Source organism: Oncorhynchus mykiss, chromosome 25, assembly GCF_057628025.1.
Source record: "Oncorhynchus mykiss isolate SJ-2025 chromosome 25, ASM5762802v1, whole genome shotgun sequence".
Classification (NCBI taxonomy): domain Eukaryota; kingdom Metazoa; phylum Chordata; class Actinopteri; order Salmoniformes; family Salmonidae; genus Oncorhynchus; species Oncorhynchus mykiss.
Window position 1 is genome coordinate 90991451 of NC_143046.1, and position 21308 is coordinate 91012758.

The following is a 21308-nucleotide window of genomic DNA, read 5'->3' on the forward strand; positions in this document are numbered from 1 at the left end:
ATAATGTTTACATACCCTACATTATTCATCTCATATGTATATGTATATACTGTACTCGATACCATCTACTGTATCCTGCCTATGCCGCTCTGTACCATCACTCATTCATATATCTTTATGTACATATTCTTTATCCCCTTACACTGTCTATAAGGTAGTAGTTTTGGAATTGTTAGCTAGATTACTTGTTGATTATTACTGCATTGTCGGAACTAGAAGCACAAGCATTTCGCTACACTCGCATTAACATCTGCTAACCATGTGTATGTGACAAATAAAATTTGATTTGATTTGGTCAGGTATTCTGCCACTGTGGGGTCTGTTTGTGTTTATGAACAGATTCCCAGGACCAGCTTGCTTAGGGGACTCTTCTCCAGGTTCATCTCTCTGTAGGTGATGGCTTTGTTGTGGAAGGTTTGGGAATCACTTCCTTTTAGGTGGTGGTAGAATTTAACGGCTCTTTTCTGGATTTTGATAATTAGTGGGTATCGGCCTAATTCTGCTCTGCATGCATTATTTGGTGTTCTACGTTGTACACGGAGGATATTTTTGCAGAATTCTGCGTGCAGAATCTCAAGTTGGTGTTTGTCCCATTTTGTGAAGTCTTGGTTGGTGAGCGGACCCCAGACCTCACAACCATAAAGGGCAATGGGCTCTATGACTGATTCAAGTATTTTTAGCCAGATCCTAATTGGTATGTTGAAATTTATCTTCCTTTTGATGGCATCAAAGGCCCTTCTTGCCTTGTCTCTCAGATCGTTCACAGCTTTGTGGAAGTTACCTGTGGCGCTGATGTTTAGGCCGAGGTATGTATAGTTTTTTGTGTGCTCTAGGGCAACGGTGTCTAGATGGAATTTGTATTCGTGGTCCTGGTGACTGGACCTTTTTTGGAACACCATTATTTTGTCTTACTGAGATTTACTGTCAGGGCCCAGGTCTGACAGAATCTGTGCAGAAGATCTAGGTGCTGCTGTAGGCCCTCCTTGGTTGGGGACAGAAGCACCAGATCATCAGCAAACAGTAGACATTTGACTTCAGATTCTAGTAGGGTGAGGCCGGGTGCTGCGGACTGTTCTAGTGCCCTCACCAATTCATTAATGTATATGTTGAAGAGGTCGAGGCTTAAGCTGCATCTCTCCACCCCCCCCCCCCTCTCTCCCCCTCTCTCCCCCTCTCCCTCCCTCCCTCCCCACCAGGAGGAGGAGTCTCTGCGAGGTCAGGTGAAGGATCTGGAGGAAAAGTTAGAGACTCTGAGGATGAAGAGGACAGAGGACAAGGTACCGTTATTACTATCATGTTTATTCATATACCTAATTATGATTATTATTATGTTTATTATGATTTACATATTGTTATTTCCGGTGGTATGCATTGAAACGTGTGGCTTTTTTTTTGCAAAATAACTATGAATTGACAGACTTGTTTTCTAATAATTGTCAACATATAACATCACTTTATTTCAAGGAACCATAGCAGGTCTGGGGGGGAATGAGGGATGGTTCACAGGGGTTTCTGGGTGGGAAGTGACCAATGGGTGGGTTTCTGGGTGGGGAGTGACCAATGGGTGGGTTTCTGGGTGGTGAACGACCAATGGGTGGGCTTCTGGGTGGGGAGTGACCAATGGGTGGGTTTCTGGGTGGGGAGTGACTAATGGGTGGGTTTCTGGGTGGGGAGTGAACAATGGGTGGGTTTCTGGGTGGGAAGTGACCAATGGGTGGGTTTCTGGATGGGGTACAACCAATGGGTGGGTTTCTGGATGGGTAACAACCAATGGGTGGGTTTCTGGGTGGGTAACAACCAATGGGTGGGTTTCTGGGTGGGGAGTGACCAATGGGTGGGTTTCTGGGTGGGGAGTGACCAATGGGTGGGTTTCCGGGTGGGGAACGACCAATGGGTGGGTTTCTGGGTGGGGAGTGACCAATGGGTGGGTTTCTGGGTGGGGAGTGACCAATGGGTGGGTTTCTGGGTGGGAAGTGACCAATGGGTGGGTTTCTGGGTGGGAAGTGACCAATGGGTGGGTTTCTGGGCGATATCCCAAAGTGCTGTTCAGAAACCCCCCAAACAGCAAGCAATTAACAGACAATTACCTTCAAGTAGATCGTTTTGATTTTACTTATCTCATCATCTCTTGCTCAATTGGGTAGCTAATTCCAGAGATTTGATTGATGGAACAATCGAGCCAATGGTTAAGCGGCTGTGGTTGTAGCAGAGAGAACTGATTGGTTAGGAGTAAAAGGTCCTGTCCCTAGAGCTGCTCAATTAGAATTTTTACTTGCAAATCTCTCTCCACAAACTTACAAAACTTTCTACAAGTTTACCAATCTCTTGGTAACGTGACAATAGTGACAGAACTTAAGAGCGCGTGCAGAATCCAAATCTACAAGTGTATTTTTCACAGCAGAATATTGTATTATTATTATTATTATAATTATATATTCATACTCGTAAATGGCTTGTAACAATTCTGAAAATAAATTTTCCAAAACTTGTTGAATGTATTCAGATGTCAAGTTACAAGTTTGCGACTGTTGTTAAATCTTTCATACGTCACATGATACAAGCTTGCGAAATTAAGTGACACCTTAGCGAATTGTACTTGCGACCAGGAATCTCAATTGTGCGTACACAAAAATTCAAAAAACAAACACAAAGTTCTGTCGTCGTTATAATGCCACAGCTCTCCAGTATATACTGTCCGATTACAACATCATTGGATGCCTGGCGAGCACATGATCCGACAACAAAGAGTTCTACTCAAACAGGCATAAATCATTCTCGTTAATAATTCATACTATTATCTACACCTCCATTTTCTTTCATCAAGAAAATAGAAATGAGACAAATTAGCTTGTCTGACCACCACTCTGACTACTGCCGACTACACACTTACAGAATCTCCTAAAAGAACCACAAGATGGTGTTTCAATGTTTCATTCCTACAAAATACTACATTTTGTGATCAATCTGAAATTTAACTAAATTAATTCATACTAATTGAATCTGATCAACACTTTGAACTGGAACAGAATATGGAAAAATATGACCTGGGCATCCCGTAATCCAAACCATCAACATATATATTTTCAGTTTGTCCACAGACTGTATTAAACACCAAGGTAGCCTTTTTGAAATTGGTCCCAACTCCCAACTGTTCACTGTGTCCTATAAATCAGGTGGGGTTTATCTTTGCATTTATTTTATATATATATATAAAAAATGACAAAACTAAATTGGTCGGTCAAGAAAAATGATATATTTCCTCTACAGTGGCTGTCTACGTATCAATTGTTCTATTCAAATAAAGTGTATTATTATGATAATGTTGATTTAGATGATAACAATTATTGTTATTATTGTTATTATTTATAATAATATTATTGTTATTATTGTTATTATTTATAATATTATTATTGTTATTATTGTTATTATTTATAATATTATTATTGTTATTATTGTTATTATTTATAATAATATTATTGTTATTATTGTTATTATTGTTATTATTTATAATATTATTATTGTTATTATTGTTATTATTTATAATAATATTATTGTTATTATTGTTATTATTTATAATAATATTATTGTTATTATTGTTATCATTTATAATAATATTATTGTTATTATTGTTATTATTTATAATAATACTATTGTTATTATTTATAATAATACTATTGTTATAATTTATAATAATATTATTGTTATTATTGTTATCATCTATAATAACATTATTGTTATTGTTGTTATTATTTATAATAATAGTATTGTTATTATTGTTATTATTTATAATAATATTATTGTTATTATTGTTAATAATATTATTGTTATTATTGTTATTATTTATAATAATATTATTGTTATTATTGTTATCATTTATAATAATATTATTGTTATTATTGTTAATAATATTATTGTTATTATTGTTATTATTTATAATAATATTATTGTTATTATTGTTATCATTTATAATAATATTATTGTTATTATTGTTAATAATATTATTGTTATTATTGTTATTATTTATAATAATATTATTGTTATTATTGTTATCATTTATAATAATATTATTGTTATTATTGTTATCATTTATAATAACATTATTGTTATTATTGTTATTATTTATAATAATATTATTGTTATTATTGTTATCTTTTATAATAATATTATTGTTATTATTGTTATCATGAAGGTCAAGCTGAAGGAGCTGGAGAAACATAAGATCCAGCTGGAGCAGCTCCAGGAGTGGAAGACCAAGATGCAGGAGCAGCAGAACGACCTGACAAAACAACTCAAAGAGGCCAAGAAGGTACAGAAAGCAACCTACACTTTACCTCACAGTACCTCTCATTTATCAGTTTACCTCACAGTACCTCTCATTAACCAGTTTACCTCACAGTACCAATCATTTATCAGTTTACCTCACAGTACCTCTCATTAACCAGTTTACCTCACAGTACCTCTCATTAACCAGTTTACCTCACAGTACCTCTCATTAACCAGTTTACCTCACAGTACCTCTCATTAACCAGTTTACCTCACAGTACCTCTCATTAACCAGTTTACCTCACAGTACCTCTCATTTATCAGTTTACCTCACAGTACCTCTCATTAACCAGTTTACCTCACAGTACCTCTCATTAACCAGTTTACCTCACAGTACCTCTCATTAACCAGTTTACCTCACAGTACCTCTCATTAACCAGTTTACCTCACAGTACCTCTCATTAATCAGTTTACCTCACAGTACCTCTCATTAATCTGTTTACCTCACAGTACCTCTCATTAATCGGTTTACCTCACAGTAACTCTCATTAATCAGTTTACCTCACAGTACCTCTCATTAATCAGTTTACCTCTCATTAATCGGTTTACCTCACAGTACCTCTCATTAATCGGTTTACCTCACAGTACCTCTCATTAATCAGTTTACCTCACAGTACCTCTCATTAATCAGTTTACCTCTCATTCATCGGTTTACCTCACAGTACCTCTCATTAATCAGTTTACCTCACAGTACCTCTCATTAATCAGTTTACCTCTCATTAATCGGTTTACCTCACAGTACCTCTCATTAATCGGTTTACCTCACAGTACCTCTCATTCATCGGTTTACCTCACAGTACCTCTCATTAATCAGTTTACCTCACAGTACCTCTCATTAATCAGTTTACCTCACAGTACCTCTCATTAATCAGTTTACCTCACAGTACCTCTCATTCATCAGTTTACCTCACAGTACTTCTAATTAATCAGTTTACCTCACAGTACTTCTAATTAATCAGTTTACCTCACAGTACTTCTAATTAATCAGTTTACCTCACAGTACTTCTAATTAATCAGTTTACCTCACAGTACCTCTCATTAATCAGTTTACCTCACAGTACTTCTAATTAATCAGTTTACCTCACAGTACTTCTAATTAATCAGTTTACCTCACAGTACCTCTCATTAATCAGTTTACCTCACAGTACCTCTCATTAATCAGTTTACCTCAGTGTTACTATCATTTCACCTCACAGTACCTCTAATTAATCATATCAGTAGAGGACTCTAGTTATCCCAGCATCATATCAGTAGTGGACTCTAGTTACCCCAGCATCATATCAGTAATGGACTCTAGTTACCCCAGCATCATATCAGTAGTGGACTCTAGTAATCCCAGCATCATATCAGTAGAGGACTCTAGTTACCCCAGCATCATATCAGTAGAGGACTCTAGTTACCCCAGCATCGTATCAGTAGTGGACTAGTTACCCCAGCATCATATCAGTAGAGGACTCTAATTACCCCAGCATCATATCAGTAGTGGACTCTAGTTACCCCAGCATCATATCAGTAGAGGACTCTAGTTACCCCAGCATCATATCAGTAGTGGACTCTAGTTACCCCATAATCATATCAGTAATGGACTCTAGTAATCCCAGCATCAGATTAGTAATGGACTCTAGTTACCCCAGCATCATATCAGTAGAGGACTCTAGTTACCCCAGCATCATATCAGTAGAGGACTCTAGTTACCCCAGCATCATATCAGTAGAGGACTCTAGTTACCCCAGCATCATATCAGTAGAGGACTCTAGTTACCCCAGCGTCATATCAGTAGTGGACTCTAGTTACCCCAGCATCATATCAGCCGTGGACTCTAGTTACCCCAGCATCATATCAGTAGTGGCCTCTTAATTGACTCTCTATCCTCCATATACTCCCACTAGGAGGCGAAGGAGGCCCAGGAGGCGAAGGAGCACTACATGGAGGAGATGGCGGACACGGCTGACGCTATAGAGATGGCCACGCTGGACAAAGAGATGGCTGAGGAGCGGGCAGAGTCCCTGCAGCAGGAGGTGGAGTCTCTGAAGGAGAAACTGGAAGAGCTAGTCATGGACCTGGAGATCCTCAAACACGAGATAGAGGAGAAAGGTAGGAGGAGACGCAGACTAGCGTGTGACGCACGCTCACACACACACACACACATCAAGTACACACACACACACACACACACACACACACACACACACACACACACACACACACACACACACACACACACACACACACACACACACACACACACCAACTTGTTGTTTCATCAGGTTCAGATGGTGCTGCTTCCAGTTACCATGTGAAACAGCTGGAGGAGCAGAACGGCAGGCTGAAGGAAGCTCTCGTCAGGTATATGTGTGTGTGTGTGTGTGTGTGTGTGTGTGTGTGTGACCATGTATGTGTGTATGTATATGTGCTTACTGTATGTACACTGAACATAAATATAAACGCAACAGGTAAAGTGTTGATCCCATGGCTCATGAGCTGAAATATAAGCTGAAATATAAGATCATAGAAATGTTCATTTCGCACAAAATGTTTATTTCTCTCACACATTTGGTTACATCCCTGTTAGTGAGCATTTCTCCTTGGCCGAGATAATCCGTCCACATGACCAGTGTGGCATATAAAGAAGCTGATTAAACAGCATGATCATTACACAGGTGCACCTTGTGCTGGGGACAATGAAAGGTAAAAGGCCACTCTAAAATGTGCAGTTTTGTCACACAACACAATGCCATAGATGTCTCAAGTGTTTGAGGGAGCGTGCAATTGGCATGCTGACTGCAGGAAAGTCCACCACAGCTGTTGCCAGATAATTGAATGTTAATTTCTATACCATAAGCCGCCTCCAACGTCGTTTTAGAGAATTTGGCAGTACGTCCAACCGGCCTCACAACCACAGACCACATGTAACCACGCCAACCCAGGAACTCCACATCCGGCTTCTGCACTTGCGGGGTCATCTGAGACCAGCCACTTGGACAGCTGATGAAACTGAGGAGCATTTACAGTGCCTTGCGAAAGTATTCGGCCCCCTTGAACTTTGCGACCTTTTGCCACATTTCAGGCTTCAAACATAAAGATATAAAACTGTATTTTTTTGTGAAGAATCAACAACAAGTGGGACACAATCATGAAGTGGAACGACATTTATTGGATATTTCAAACTTTTTTAACAAATCAAAAACTGAAAAATTGGGCGTGCAAAATTATTCAGCCCCCTTAAGTTAATACTTTGTAGCGCCACCTTTTGCTGCGATTACAGCTGTAAGTCGCTTGGGGTATGTCTCTATCAGTTTTGCACATCGAGAGACTGAAATGTTTTCCCATTCCTCCTTGCAAAACAGCTCGAGCTCAGTGAGGTTGGATGGAGAGCATTTGTGAACAGCAGTTTTCAGTTCTTTCCACAGATTCTCGATTGGATTCAGGTCTGGACTTTGACTTGGCCATTCTAACACCTGGATATGTTTATTTTTGAACCATGCCATTGTAGATTTTGCTTTATGTTTTGGATCATTGTCTTGTTGGAAGACAAATCTCCGTCCCAGTCTCAGGTCTTTTGCAGACTCCATCAGGTTTTCTTCCAGAATGGTCCTGTATTTGGCTCCATCCATCTTCCCATCAATTTTAACCATCTTCCCTGTCCCTGCTGAAGAAAAGCAGGCCCAAACCATGATGCTGCCACCACCATGTTTGACAGTGGGGATGGTGTGTTCAGCTGTGTTGCTTTTACGCCAAACATAACGTCTTGCATTGTTGCCAAAAAGTTCAATTTTGGTTTCATTTGACCAGAGCACTTTCTTCCACATGTTTGGTGTGTCTTCCAGGTGGATTGTGGCAAACTTTAAACAACACTTTTTATGGATATCTTTAAGAAATGGCTTTCTTCTTGCCACTCTTCCAGAAAGGCCAGATTTGTGCAATATACGACTGATTGTTGTCCTATGGACAGAGTCTCCCACCTCAGCTGTAGATCTCTGCAGTTCATCCAGAGTGATCATGGGCCTCTTGGCTGCATCTCTGATCAGTCTTCTCCTTGTATGAGCTGAAAGTTTAGAGGGACGGCCAGGTCTTGGTAGATTTGCAGTGGTCTGATACGCCTTCCATTTCAATATTATTGCTTGCACAGTGCTCCTTGGGATGTTTAAAGCTTGGGAAATCTTTTTGTATCCAAATCCGGCTTTAAACTTCTTCACAACAGTATCTCGGACCTGCCTGGTGTGTTCCTTGCACTTCATGATTGTGTCCCACTTGTTGTTGATTCTTCACAAAAAAATACAGTTTTCTATCTTTATGCTTGAAGCCTGAAATGTGGCAAAAGGTCGCAAAGTTCAAGGGGGCCGAATACTTTCGCAAGGCACTGTATGTCTGTAATAAAGCCTTTTTGTGGGGAAAAACTAATTCTGATTGGCTGGGCTCCCCTGTGGGTGGGCCTGCCTCCCAAGTGGGTGGGGCCTAATTAATATATTTTATTCGGCTGATTTCCTTATAGTAAAATCTTTGAAATTGTTGCAGGTAGCAGGTAGCCTAGTGTTTAGAGTGTAGGGGCGGCAGGTAGCCTAGTGTTTAGAGTGTAGGGGCGGCAGGTAGCCTAGTGGTTAGAGTGTAGAGGAGGCAGGTAGCCTAGTGGTTAGAGTGTAGAGGAGGCAGGTAGCCTAGTGGTTAGAGTGTAGAGGAGGCAGGTAGCCTAGTGGTTAGAGTGTAGGGGCAGTAGGTAGCCTAGTGGTTAGTGTAGGGGGGCGGCAGGTAGCCTAGTGGTTAGAGTGTAGGGGCGGCAGGTAGCCTAGTGGTTAGAGTGTAGGGGCGGCAGGTAGATTAGTGGTTAGAGTGTAGAGGTGGCAGGTAGCCTAGTGGTTAGAGTGTAGAGGGGGCAGGTAGCCTAGTGGTTAGAGTGTAGTGGAGGCAGGTAGCCTAGTGGTTAGAGTGTAGAGGTGGCAGGTAGCCTAGTGGTTAGAGTGTAGGGGCGGCAGGTAGCCTAGTGGTTAGAGTGTAGGGGCGGCAGGTAGCCTAGTGGTTAGAGTGTAGGGGCGGTAGGTAGCCTAGTGGTTAGAGCGTTGGGCCAGTAACCAAAAGGGTGCTAGATCGAATCCCTGAGCTGACAAGGCAAAAATCTGTCGTTCTGCCCTTGAACAAGGCAGTTAACCCACTGTTCCTAGGCTGTCATTGTAAATAAGAATTTGTTCTTAACTGACTTGCTGAGTTAAAATAAAGTTTCAATAAATAAATCAAATAAATGCGTTTGTTTATAAATACCTTGTCTCTGTGTCAGGATGCGTGACCTGTCTGTGTCAGAGAAGCAGGAACATGTGAAGCTCCAGAAGCAGACAGAGAGGAAGAGCACAGAGCTGGACACCCTGAGGACTCAGAGAGAGAAACTCCAGGAGGAGATGAAACTGGCCGAGAGGACCATCGATGAACTCAAAGAACAGGTCAGCAAACAGCACGTGGTTATACGGTTCATCTACGGTTTCACCCTGGACTTGTTTTCCATCAGGTTAATCTACGGTTTCAAGGGGAAGGTCACCCTGGGCTTGTTTTCCATCAGGTTAATCTACGTTTTCACCCTGGACTTGTTTTCCATCAGGTTAATCTACGGTTTCAAGGGGAAGGTCACCCTGGACTTGTTTTCCATCAGGTTAATCTACGGTTTCAAGGGGAATGTCACCCTGGGCTTGTTTTCCATCAGGTTAATCTACGGTTTCAAGGGGAATGTCACCCTGGGCTTGTTTTCCATCAGGTTAATCTACGGTTTCAAGGGGAAGGTCACCCTGGGCTTGTTTTCCATCAGGTTAATCTACGGTTTCAAGGGGAAGGTCACCCTGGGCTTGTTTTCCATCAGGTTAATCTACGTTTTCACCCTGGGCTTGTTTTCCATCAGGTTAATCTACGTTTTCACCCTGGGCTTGTTTTCCATCAGGTTAATCTACGGTTTCAAGGGGAATGTCACCCTGGGCTTGTTTTCCATCAGGTTAATCTACGTTTTCACCCTGGGCTTGTTTTCCATCAGATTAATCTACGGTTTCAAGGGGAAGGTCACCCTGGGCTTGTTTTCCATCAGGTTAATCTACGGTTTCAAGGGGAAGGTCACCCTGGGCTTGTTTTCCATCAGGTTAATCTACGTTTTCACCCTGGGCTTGTTTTCCATCAGGTTAATCTACGGTTTCAAGGGGAAGGTCACCCTGGGCTTGTTTTCCATCAGGTTAATCTACGGTTTCAAGGGGAAGGTCACCCTGGGCTTGTTTTTCATCAGGTTAATCTATGGTTTCAAGGGGAAGGTCACCCTGGGCTTGTTTTTCATCAGGTTAATCTATGGTTTCAAGGGGAAGGTCACCCTGGGCTTGATTTTCATCAGGTTAATCTACGGTTTCAAGGGGAAGGTCACCTTGGGCTTGTTTTCCATCAGGTTAATCTACGGTTTCAAGGGGAATGTCACCCTGGGCTTGTTTTCCCATCAAGTTAATCTACGGTTTCAAGGGGAATGTCACCCTGGGCTTGTTTTCCATCAGGTTAATCTACGGTTTCAAGGGGAAGGTCACCCTGGGCTTGTTTTCCATCAGGTTAATCTACGGTTTCAAGGGGAAGGTCACCCTGGGCTTGTTTTCCATCAGGTTAATCTACGTTTTCACCCTGGGCTTGTTTTCCATCAGGTTAATCTACGTTTTCACCCTGGGCTTGTTTTCCATCAGGTTAATCTACGGTTTCAAGGGGAATGTCACCCTGGGCTTGTTTTCCATCAGGTTAATCTACGTTTTCACCCTGGGCTTGTTTTCCATCAGATTAATCTACGGTTTCAAGGGGAAGGTCACCCTGGGCTTGTTTTCCATCAGGTTAATCTACGGTTTCAAGGGGAAGGTCACCCTGGGCTTGTTTTCCATCAGGTTAATCTACGTTTTCACCCTGGGCTTGTTTTCCATCAGGTTAATCTACGGTTTCAAGGGGAAGGTCACCCTGGGCTTGTTTTCCATCAGGTTAATCTACGGTTTCAAGGGGAAGGTCACCCTGGGCTTGTTTTTCATCAGGTTAATCTATGGTTTCAAGGGGAAGGTCACCCTGGGCTTGTTTTTCATCAGGTTAATCTATGGTTTCAAGGGGAAGGTCACCCTGGGCTTGATTTTCATCAGGTTAATCTACGGTTTCAAGGGGAAGGTCACCTTGGGCTTGTTTTCCATCAGGTTAATCTACGGTTTCAAGGGGAATGTCACCCTGGGCTTGTTTTCCCATCAAGTTAATCTACGGTTTCAAGGGGAATGTCACCCTGGGCTTGTTTTCCATCAAGTTAATCTACGGTTTCAAGGGGAAGGTCACCCTGGGCTTGTTTTCCATCAGGTTAATCTACGGTTTCAAGGGGAAGGTCACCCTGGGCTTGTTTTCCATCAGGTTAATCTACGGTTTTAGGGGGAATGTCACCCTGGGCTTGTTTTCCATCAGGTTAATCTACGGTTTCACCCTGGGCTTGTTTTCCATCAGGTTAATCTACGGTTTCAAGGGGAATGTCACCCTGGGCTTGTTTTCCATCAGGTTAATCTACGGTTTCACCCTGGGCTTGTTTTCCATCAGGTTCATCTACGGTTTCACCCTGGGCTTGTTTTCCATCAGGTTAATCTATGTTTTCAAGGGGAATGTCACCCTGGGCTTGTTTTCCATCAGGTTAATCTACGGTTTCACCCTGGGCTTGTTTTCCATCAGGTTCATCTACGTTTTCACCCTGGGCTTGTTTTCCATCAGGTTAATCTACGGTTTCAAGGGGAATGTCACCCTGGGCTTGTTTTCCATCAGGTTAATCTACGGTTTCAAGGGGAATGTCACCCTGGGCTTGTTTTCCATCAGGTTAATCTACGGTTTCACCCTGGGCTTGTTTTCCATCAGGTTCATCTACGGTTTCACCCTGGGCTTGTTTTCCATCAGGTTAATCTATGTTTTCAAGGGGAATGTCACCCTGGGCTTGTTTTCCATCAGGTTAATCTACGGTTTCACCCTGGGCTTGTTTTCCATCAGGTTCATCTACGTTTTCACCCTGGGCTTGTTTTCCATCAGGTTAATCTACGGTTTCAAGGGGAATGTCACCCTGGGCTTGTTTTCCATCAGGTTAATCTACGGTTTCAAGGGGAAGGTCACCCTGGGCTTGTTTTCCATCAGGTTAATCTACGTTTTCACCCTGGGCTTGTTTTCCATCAGGTTAATCTACGGTTTCACCCTGGGCTTGTTTTCCATCAGGTTAATCTACGGTTTCAAGGGGAATGTCACCCTGGGCTTGTTTTTCATCAGGTTAATCTATGGTTTCAAGGGGAATGTCACCCTGGGCTTGTTTTCCATCAGGTTAATCTACGGTTTCAAGGGGAATGCCACCCTGGACTTGTTTTCCATCAGGTTAATCTACGGTTTCAAGGGGAAGGTCACCCTGGGCTTGTTTTCCATCAGGTTAATCTACGGTTTCACCCTGGGCTTGTTTTCCATCAGGTTAATCTACGTTTTCACCCTGGGCTTGTTTTCCATCAGGTTAATCTACGGTTTCAAGGGGAATGTCACCCTGGGCTTGTTTTCCATCAGGTTAATCTACGGTTTCAAGGGGAATGTCACCCTGGGCTTGTTTTCCATCAGGTTAATCTACGGTTTCAAGGGGAAGGTCACCTTGGGCTTGTTTTCCATCAGGTTAATCTACGGTTTTCAAGGGGAATGTCACCCTGGGCTTGTTTTCCATCAGGTCTTTCTAGGACAGTGAGATGTGTTTCACACATAATTGCCCGGAAGTAAGGCAGGTCAGGGCTTCCCGAGCTGAATTATACACCCTATGACAGCTTCCTGTGTGTTTGTATTTGTTGTTATTATGGATGCCCATTTAGTGTTTCTTCACAGGTTTATTTTTACAGTCCCCGCAGTTCCATAAGGTGTTTTATTAACTGTTTTTAAAAATCTGTTTCTACTGCTGCATCAGTTACCTGATGTGGAATAGAGTTCCATGTAGTCATGGCTCTATGTAGTACTGTGGAATAGAGTTCCATGTAGTCATGGCTCTGTGTAGTACTGTGGAATAGAGTTCCATGTAGTCATGTCTCTATGTAGTACTGTGGAATAGAGTTCCATGTAGTCATGGCTCTATGTAGTACTGTGGAATAGAGTTCCATGTAGTCATGGCTCTATGTAGTACTGTGGAATAGAGTTCCATGTAGTCATGGCTCTATGTAGTACTGTGGAATAGAGTTCCATGTAGTCATGGCTCTATGTAGTACTGTGGAATAGAGTTCCATGTAGTCATGGCTCTGTGTAGTACTGTGGAATAGAGTTCCATGTAGTCATGGCTCTATGTAGTACTGTGGAATAGAGTTCCATGTAGTCATGGCTCTATGTAGTACTGTGGAATAGAGTTCCATGTAGTCATGGCTCTGTGTAGTACTGTGGAATAGAGTTCCATGTAGTCATGGCTCTATGTAGTACTGTGGAATAGAGTTCCATGTAGTCATGGCTCTATGTAGTACTGTAGAATAGAGTTCCATGTAGTCATGGCTCTATGTAGTACTGTGGAATAGAGTTCCATGTAGTCATGGCTCTATGTAGTACTGTGGAATAGAGTTCCATGTAGTCATGGCTCTATGTAGTACTGTGGAATAGAGTTCCATGTAGTCATGGCTCTATGTAGTACTGTGGAATAGAGTTCCATGTAGTCATGGCTCTATGTAGTACTGTGGAATAGAGTTCCATGTAGTCATGGCTCTATGTAGTACTGTGGAATAGAGTTCCATGTAGTCATGGCTCTATGTAGTACTGTGGAATAGAGTTCCATGTAGTCATGGCTCTATGTAGTACTGTGGAATAGAGTTCCATGTAGTCATGGCTCTATGTAGTACTGTGGAATAGAGTTCCATATAGTCATGGCTCTATGTAGTACTGTGGAATAGAGTTCCATGTAGTCATGGCTCTATGTAGTACTGTGGAATAGAGTTCCATGTAGTCATGGCTCTATGTAGTACTGTGGAATAGAGTTCCATATAGTCATGGCTCTATGTAGTACTGTGGAATAGAGTTCCATGTAGTCATGGCTCTATGTAGTACTGTGGAATAGAGTTCCATCCAGTCATGGCTCTATGTAGTACTGTGGAATAGAGTTCCATGTAGTCATGTCTCTATGTAGTACTGTGGAATAGAGTTCCATGTAGTCATGTCTCTATGTAGTACTGTGGAATAGAGTTCCATGTAGTCATGGTTCTATGTAGTACTGTGCGCCTCCCTTAGTCTGTTCTGGACTTTGGGACTGTGAAGAGACCTCTTGTGTCATGTCTCGTGGTGTATGCATGGGTGTCTGAGCTGTGTGCCAGTAGTTTAGACAGACAGCTCAGTGAATTCAACATGTCAATACCTCTCATAAATACAAGTAGTGATGAAGTCAATCTCTCCTCCACTTTGAGCCAGGAGGGATTGACATGCATATTATTAATATTACCTCTCTGTGTACATCCAAGGGCTCAGCCGTGCTGCCCTGTTCTGAGACAATTGCAATTTTCCTAAGTCCTTTTTTGTGGCACCTGACCACACGACTGAACAGTAGTCCAGGTGCGACAAAACTAGGGACTATAGGACCTGCCTTATTGATAGTGCTGTTAAGAAGGTAGAAACTAGGGCCTGTAGGACCTGCCTTGTTGATAGTGTTGTTAAGATGGTAGAAACTAGGGCCTGTAGGACCTGCCTTGTTGATAGTGCTGTTAAGAAGGTAGAAACTAGGGCCTGTAGGACCTGCCTTGTTGATAGTGTTGTTAAGAAGGTAGAAACCAGGGCCTGTAGGACCTGCCTTGATGATAGAGTTGTTAAGAAGGTAGAAACTAGGGCCTGTAGGACCTGACTTGTTGATAGTGCTGTTAAGAAGGTAGAAACTAGGGCCTGTATGACCTGCCTTGCTGATAGTGTTGTTAAGAAGGTAGAAACCAGGGCCTGTAGAACCTGCCTTGTTGATAGTGTTGTTAAGAAGGTAGAAACTAGGGCCTGTAGGACCTGCCTTGCTGATAGTGTTGTTACAAAGGTAGAAACTAGGGCCTGTAGGACCTGCCTTGTTGATAGTGTTGTTAAGAAGGTAGAAACTAGAGCCTGTATGACCTGCCTTGTTGATAGTGTTGTTAAGAAGGTAGAAACGAGGGCCTGTAGGACCTGCCTTGTTGATAGTGTTGTTAAGAAGGTAGAAACTAGGGCCTGTAGGACCTGCCTTGTTGATAGTGTTGTTAAGAAGGTAGAAACTAGGGCCTGTAGAACCTGCCTTGTTGATAGTGCTGTTAAGAAGGTAGAAACTAGGGCCTGTAGGACCTGCCTTGTTGATAGTGTTGTTAAGAAGGTAGAAACCAGGGCCTGTAGAACCTGCCTTGTTGATAGTGTTGTTAAGAAGGTAGAAACGAGGGCCTGTAGGACCTGCCTTGTTGATAGTGTTGTTAAGAAGGTAGAAACTAGGGCCTGTAGGACCTGACTTGTTGATAGTGCTGTTAAGAAGGTAGAAACGAGGGCCTGTAGAACCTGCCTTGTTGATAGTGTTGTTAAGAAGGTAGAAACGAGGGCCTGTAGGACCTGCCTTGTTGATAGTGTTGTTAAGAAGGTAGAAACGAGGGCCTGTAGGACCTGCCTTGTTGATAGTGTTGTTAAGAAGGTAGAAACTAGGGCCTGTAGGACCTGACTTGTTGATAGTGCTGTTAAGAAGGTAGAAACGAGGGCCTGTAGAACCTGCCTTGTTGATAGTGTTGTTAAGAAGGTAGAAACGAGGGCCTGTAGGACCTGCCTTGTTGATAGTGTTGTTAAGAAGGTAGAAACGAGGGCCTGTAGGACCTGCCTTGTTGATAGTGTTGTTAAGAAGGTAGAAACTAGGGCCTGTATGACCTGCCTTGATGATAGTGCTGTTAAGAAGGTAGAAACTAGGGCCTGTAGGACACGTCTTGTTGATAGTGTTGTTAAGAAGGTAGAAACTAGGGCCTGTAGGACCTGCCTTGTTGATAGTGTTGTTAAGAAGGTAGAAACTATGGCCTGTAGGACCTGTCTTGTTGATAGTGTTGTTAAGAAGGTAGAAACTAGGGCCTGTAGGACCTGCCTTGTTGATAGTGTTGTTAAGAAGGTAGAAACTAGGGCCTGTAGGACCTGCCTTGTTGATAGTGTTGTTAAGAAGGCAGAGCAGTGCTTTATTATGGACAGACTTCGCCCCATCTTATCTACTGTTGTATCAATATGTTTTGACCATTACAGTTTACAATCCAGGGTTACTCCAAACAGTTTAGTCACCTCAACTTGCTCAATTTCCACATTATTTATTACAAGATTCAGTTGAGGTTTAGGGTTTAGGGAATAATTTGTCCCAAATACAATCCACCAGTTTAAAAAATATATATTTAGGACTAACTTATTCCTTGCCACCCACTCTGAATCTAACTGCATCTCTTTGTTAAGTGTTGCAGTCATTTCAGTCGCTGTAGTAGCTGACGTCTATAGTGTTGAGTCATCGGCATACATTGACACACTGGCTTTACTCAAAGCCAGTCTCATGTCGTTAGTAAAGATTGAAAAAAGTCTGGGGCCTAGACAGCTGCCCTGGGGAATTCCTGATTCTACTTATATTTGTTGGAGAGGCTTCCATTAAAGAACATCCTCTGTGTTCTGTTAGACAGGTAACTCTTTATCCACATTATAGCAGGGGTGTAAAGCCTTAACACCTACACTATCGTTCAAAAGTTTGGGGTCACTTAAAAATGTCCTTGTTTTTGAAAGAAAACCACATTTGTTGTCCATTAAAATAACATCAAATTGATCAGAAATACAGTGACGACATTGTTAATGTGATAAATTACGATTGTAGCTGGAAACAGCTGATTTTTTATGGAATACTGTATCTACATAGGCGTACAGAGGCCTATTATCAGCATCCATCACTCCTGTGTTCTAATGGCACGTTGTGTTAGCTAATCCAAGTTTATCATTTTAAAAGGCTAATTGATCATTAGAAAACCCTTTTGCAATTATGTTAGCACAGCTGAAAACTGAATATATTCTGAATATAAACAGCAACACCTCCACCATTGGCATTTCTGTATTTTCTGTAAATGTTATAACCTTATATTGCTACCACTGTATCATCAAGAGTATTGTTTAAGTGAGTTTTGGAGATGTCATCTGTTGCTAGCAAGTTATTAATTTCATTAAGCTTGTTATTTTTTTTTTAGCACTTTTCTGGGATGCTTGCTTGTTTTCGTTGCTTTACTGGGAAGCTTAGGAGAAGTAGATATTCTCATTTTATTTATGTTAGTGCAGGGTGAGCTTCCTACTAGGGCACACCGCATCAGTGCTAAAAGCATAACCATAAATCTGGTTCATAGGCACATGATTGCTGCATACAATAACTGTAGGATCAGCATTCAGGGTAGTTATTAAGGACCATCTTATTAAGATGGCGCCGGAGCAGAAGGCAGACGTTTTACGTGCCCCCAACCTATTGTGTTTCTTTGTTCGTTTATCTGCGTTGTTTGTAACTTATTTGTATACTCATTTTGTACATAATGTTGCCGCTACCATCTCTTATGACTGAAAATAACTTCTAGACATCAGGACTGCTATTACTCACCACGGACTGGCAGAATCCTTTTTCTTCTTTCACGACTCTGACGAGCCCGAGGCGGAGGATATACGGCTCCCTCGGGAACAGGCCCCGACCCCCGTGATCTGCTTGAAGAGGAGGCGGAGAAAGAGGGCGGGCTGCCTTCTAAGAAGTCGGAGGCGATCTAATAAACCCTACTTCCCTCAATTCTGCTAGCAAACATGCAATCTTTGGAGAATACAATCGGCGAGTTACGGGGAAGATTAAACTACCAACGGGACATTAAAAACTGTAACGTCTTATGTCTCACGGAGTCGTAGCTGAACGAAGACAATATCAACATACAGCTGGCTGGTTATACAATGTACCGGCAGGATAGAACAGCAGCGTCTGGTAAGACAAGGGGCAGCGGACTATGTATTTTTGTAAATAACAGCTATTGCTCGCCTGAGGTCGAGTATATTATGATAAGCTGTAGACAACACTACCTACCGAGAGAGTGCTCATCTGTATTATTCGTAGTTGTTTACATACCACCTCAGTCTGACGTTGGTACTAAGACAGCATTGAATGAGCTGTATTCCGCCATAAGCAAACAAGAAAATGCTCATCCAGAGGTAGCGCCCCTAGTGGCCGGGGACTTTAATGCAGGGAAACTTAAGTCCATTGAGGAGTACACCACATCAGTCATTGGCTTCATCAATAAGTGCATCGATGATGTCATACCCACAGTGACCGTACGTACATACCCCAACCAGAAGCCATGGATTACAAATCCACACTGAGCTAAAGGCTAGAACTTCCGCTTTCAAGGAGCGGGACTTTAACCCGGAAGCTTATAAGAAATCCTGCTATGCCCTCCGACGAACCATCAAACAGGCAAAGCATCAATACAGGACTAAGATCGAGTCATACTACACTGGCTCTGATGCTCGTCGGATGTGGCAGGGCTTGCAAACCATTACAGACTACAAAGGGAAGCACAGCCGAGAGCTGCCCAGTGACACGAGCCTACCAGACGAGCTAAACTACTTCTATGCTCGCTTCGAAGCAAATAACACTGAAATGTGCATGAGAGCACCAGCTGTTCCGGACTACTGTGTGATCACGCTCTCCGCAGCTGATGTGAGTAAGACCTTTAGACAGGTCAACATTCATAAGACTGCAGGGCCAGACAGATTACCAGGACGTGTACTCTGAGCATGCGCTGACCAACTAGCAAGTGTCTTCACTGACATTTTCAACCTCTCTCTGTCCGAGTCTGTAATACCAACATGTTTTAAGCAGACCACCATAGTGCCTGTGCCCAAGAACACTAAGCTAACCTGCCTAAATGACTACAGACCCATTGCACTCACGTCTGTAGCCAGGAAGTGCTTTGAAAGGCTGGTCATGGCTCACATCAACACCATCATCCCAGAAACCCTAGACCCACTACAATTTGCATACTGCCCCAACAGATCCACAGATGATGCAATCTCTATTGCACTCCACACTGCCCTTTCCCACCTGGACAAAAGGAACACCTATGTGAGAATACTATTCATTGACTACAGCTCAGCGTTCAACACCATAGTGCCCTCAAACGTCATCAATAAGCTAAGGACTCTGGGACTAAACACCTCCCTCTGCATTCTGGACTTCCTGACGGGCTGCCCCCAGGTGATAAGGGTAGGTAACAACACATCCGCCACGCTGATCCTCAACACGGGGGCCCCTCAGGGGTGCGTGCTCAGTCCCCTCCTCTACTCCCTGTTCACCCATGACTGCACGGCCAAGCACGACTCCAACATCATCACTCAATTTGCTGATGACACAACAGTGGCAGGCCTGATCACTGATAAGTCATTGTCTCAACTCAGCCTTATAATGCTGTGAAAGGATCCAGGAACCTGCGTTACAATGGTAGGGATTAACTGAGCTGGGCATGAGTCATTGATAAGTCATTGTCTCAACTCAGCCTTATAATGCTGTGAAAGGATCCAGGAACCCAAATGATTTGGGTGGATCCCATCCTCCTTATAGTGCTGTGAAAGGATCCAGGAACCCAAATGATTTGGATGGATCCCATCCTCCTTATAAAACATGTTTTGTTTCCAAAAGATATCAACATTGTCAATAAATGTTACGCTCATTGAGCTGCAATAATCACGTAGCCAGTTGTGAAGACAAAGAGTCCTTAATGTATTTATCCGTTATTTTACCAGGTAAGTGGACTGAGAACACGTTCTCATTTGCAGCAACGACCTGGGGAATAGTTACAGGCGAGAGGAGGGGGATGAATGAGCCAATTGTAAACTGGGGATTATTAGGTCAAATCAAATCAAATGTATTTATATAGCCCTTCGTACATCAGCTGATATCTCAAAGTGCTGTACAGAAACCCAGCCTAAAACCCCAAACAGCAAGCAATGGAGATGTAGAAGCACGGTGGCTAGGAAAAACTCTCTGGAAAGGCCAAAACCTAGGAAGAAACCAGGCTATGAAGGGTGGGCCAGTCCTCTTCTGGCTGTGCCGGGTGGAGATTATAACAGAACATTGCCAAGATGTTGAAATGTTCATAAATGACCAGCATGGTCAAATAATAATAATCATTAGGTTTGATGGCCAGATTGGGAATTTTGCCAGGACACCATGGTTAACACCCCTACTCTTACAATAAGTGCCATGGGATCTTTAATGACCTCAGAGAGTCAGGACACCTGTTATTGTCCCAGCCGAAAGACGACGCCCTACATTGCCCTCGGGATATTTTTTAGACCAGAGGAAAGAGTGCCTCCTACTGGCCCTCCAACACCACTTCCAGCAGCATCTGGTCTCCCATCCAGGAACTGACCAGGACCAACCCTTGCTTAGCTTCAGAAACAAGCCAGCAGTGGTATGCAGGGTGGTATGCTGCTGGCGCTCAATGCCACGATTCGGAGATGGCACAGCACTAGATATGATTGGTCTTTTATTAGTGTCCAGCAGAGAGTCGATCAGCTCTTTAAAATCCAGTTTCAACTGTCAGGAGCTGCCCTTCCTAATGTCATTAAAACCCACATGGACTAGGATAGAACCAATGTCCATGTCCTGACGTAGTCCATTCAGGAACCAGCTTAGGAATGTCATTTACTCGAGCTCCGGGATAGGACATTGTTTCTACACTAGGAACAGTCACATTTCTTACGATGGATCTGCCCAAATTCACAGCTACAGATTGTTACACCAGATAATGTGATTTAACCAAATATTTTTGGTATACATGACTGGGAGTTACAGGATGTTTGGTGCAGCAAATCAAACCAAATTTGTCACATGCGTTGAATACAACAGGTGTAGTAGACCTTACAGTGAAATGCTGAATACAACAGGTGTAGTAGACCTTACAGTGAAATGCTGAATACAACAGGTGTAGTAGACCTTACAGTGAAATGCTGAATACAACAGGTGTAGT

The 21308-nt window shown here is 42.6% G+C and overlaps 1 protein-coding gene across 3 annotated transcripts in view; it reads left to right on the forward strand.

Moving 5' to 3' along the window:
- The window catches only part of LOC110504258 (dynactin subunit 1b), a 133031-nt gene that overhangs the window by 54853 nt on the left and 56870 nt on the right, over positions 1-21308 (forward strand). For all 3 annotated transcript variants that reach the window (XM_090221474.1, XM_090221475.1, XM_090221476.1), the window contains 5 exons: positions 1197-1277; positions 4190-4306; positions 6213-6417; positions 6591-6669; positions 9593-9752. In XM_090221474.1, coding sequence (XP_090077600.1) covers positions 1197-1277; positions 4190-4306; positions 6213-6417; positions 6591-6669; positions 9593-9752 — 642 coding nt within the window. The remainder of the gene's footprint in view (positions 1-1196; positions 1278-4189; positions 4307-6212; positions 6418-6590; positions 6670-9592; positions 9753-21308) is intronic.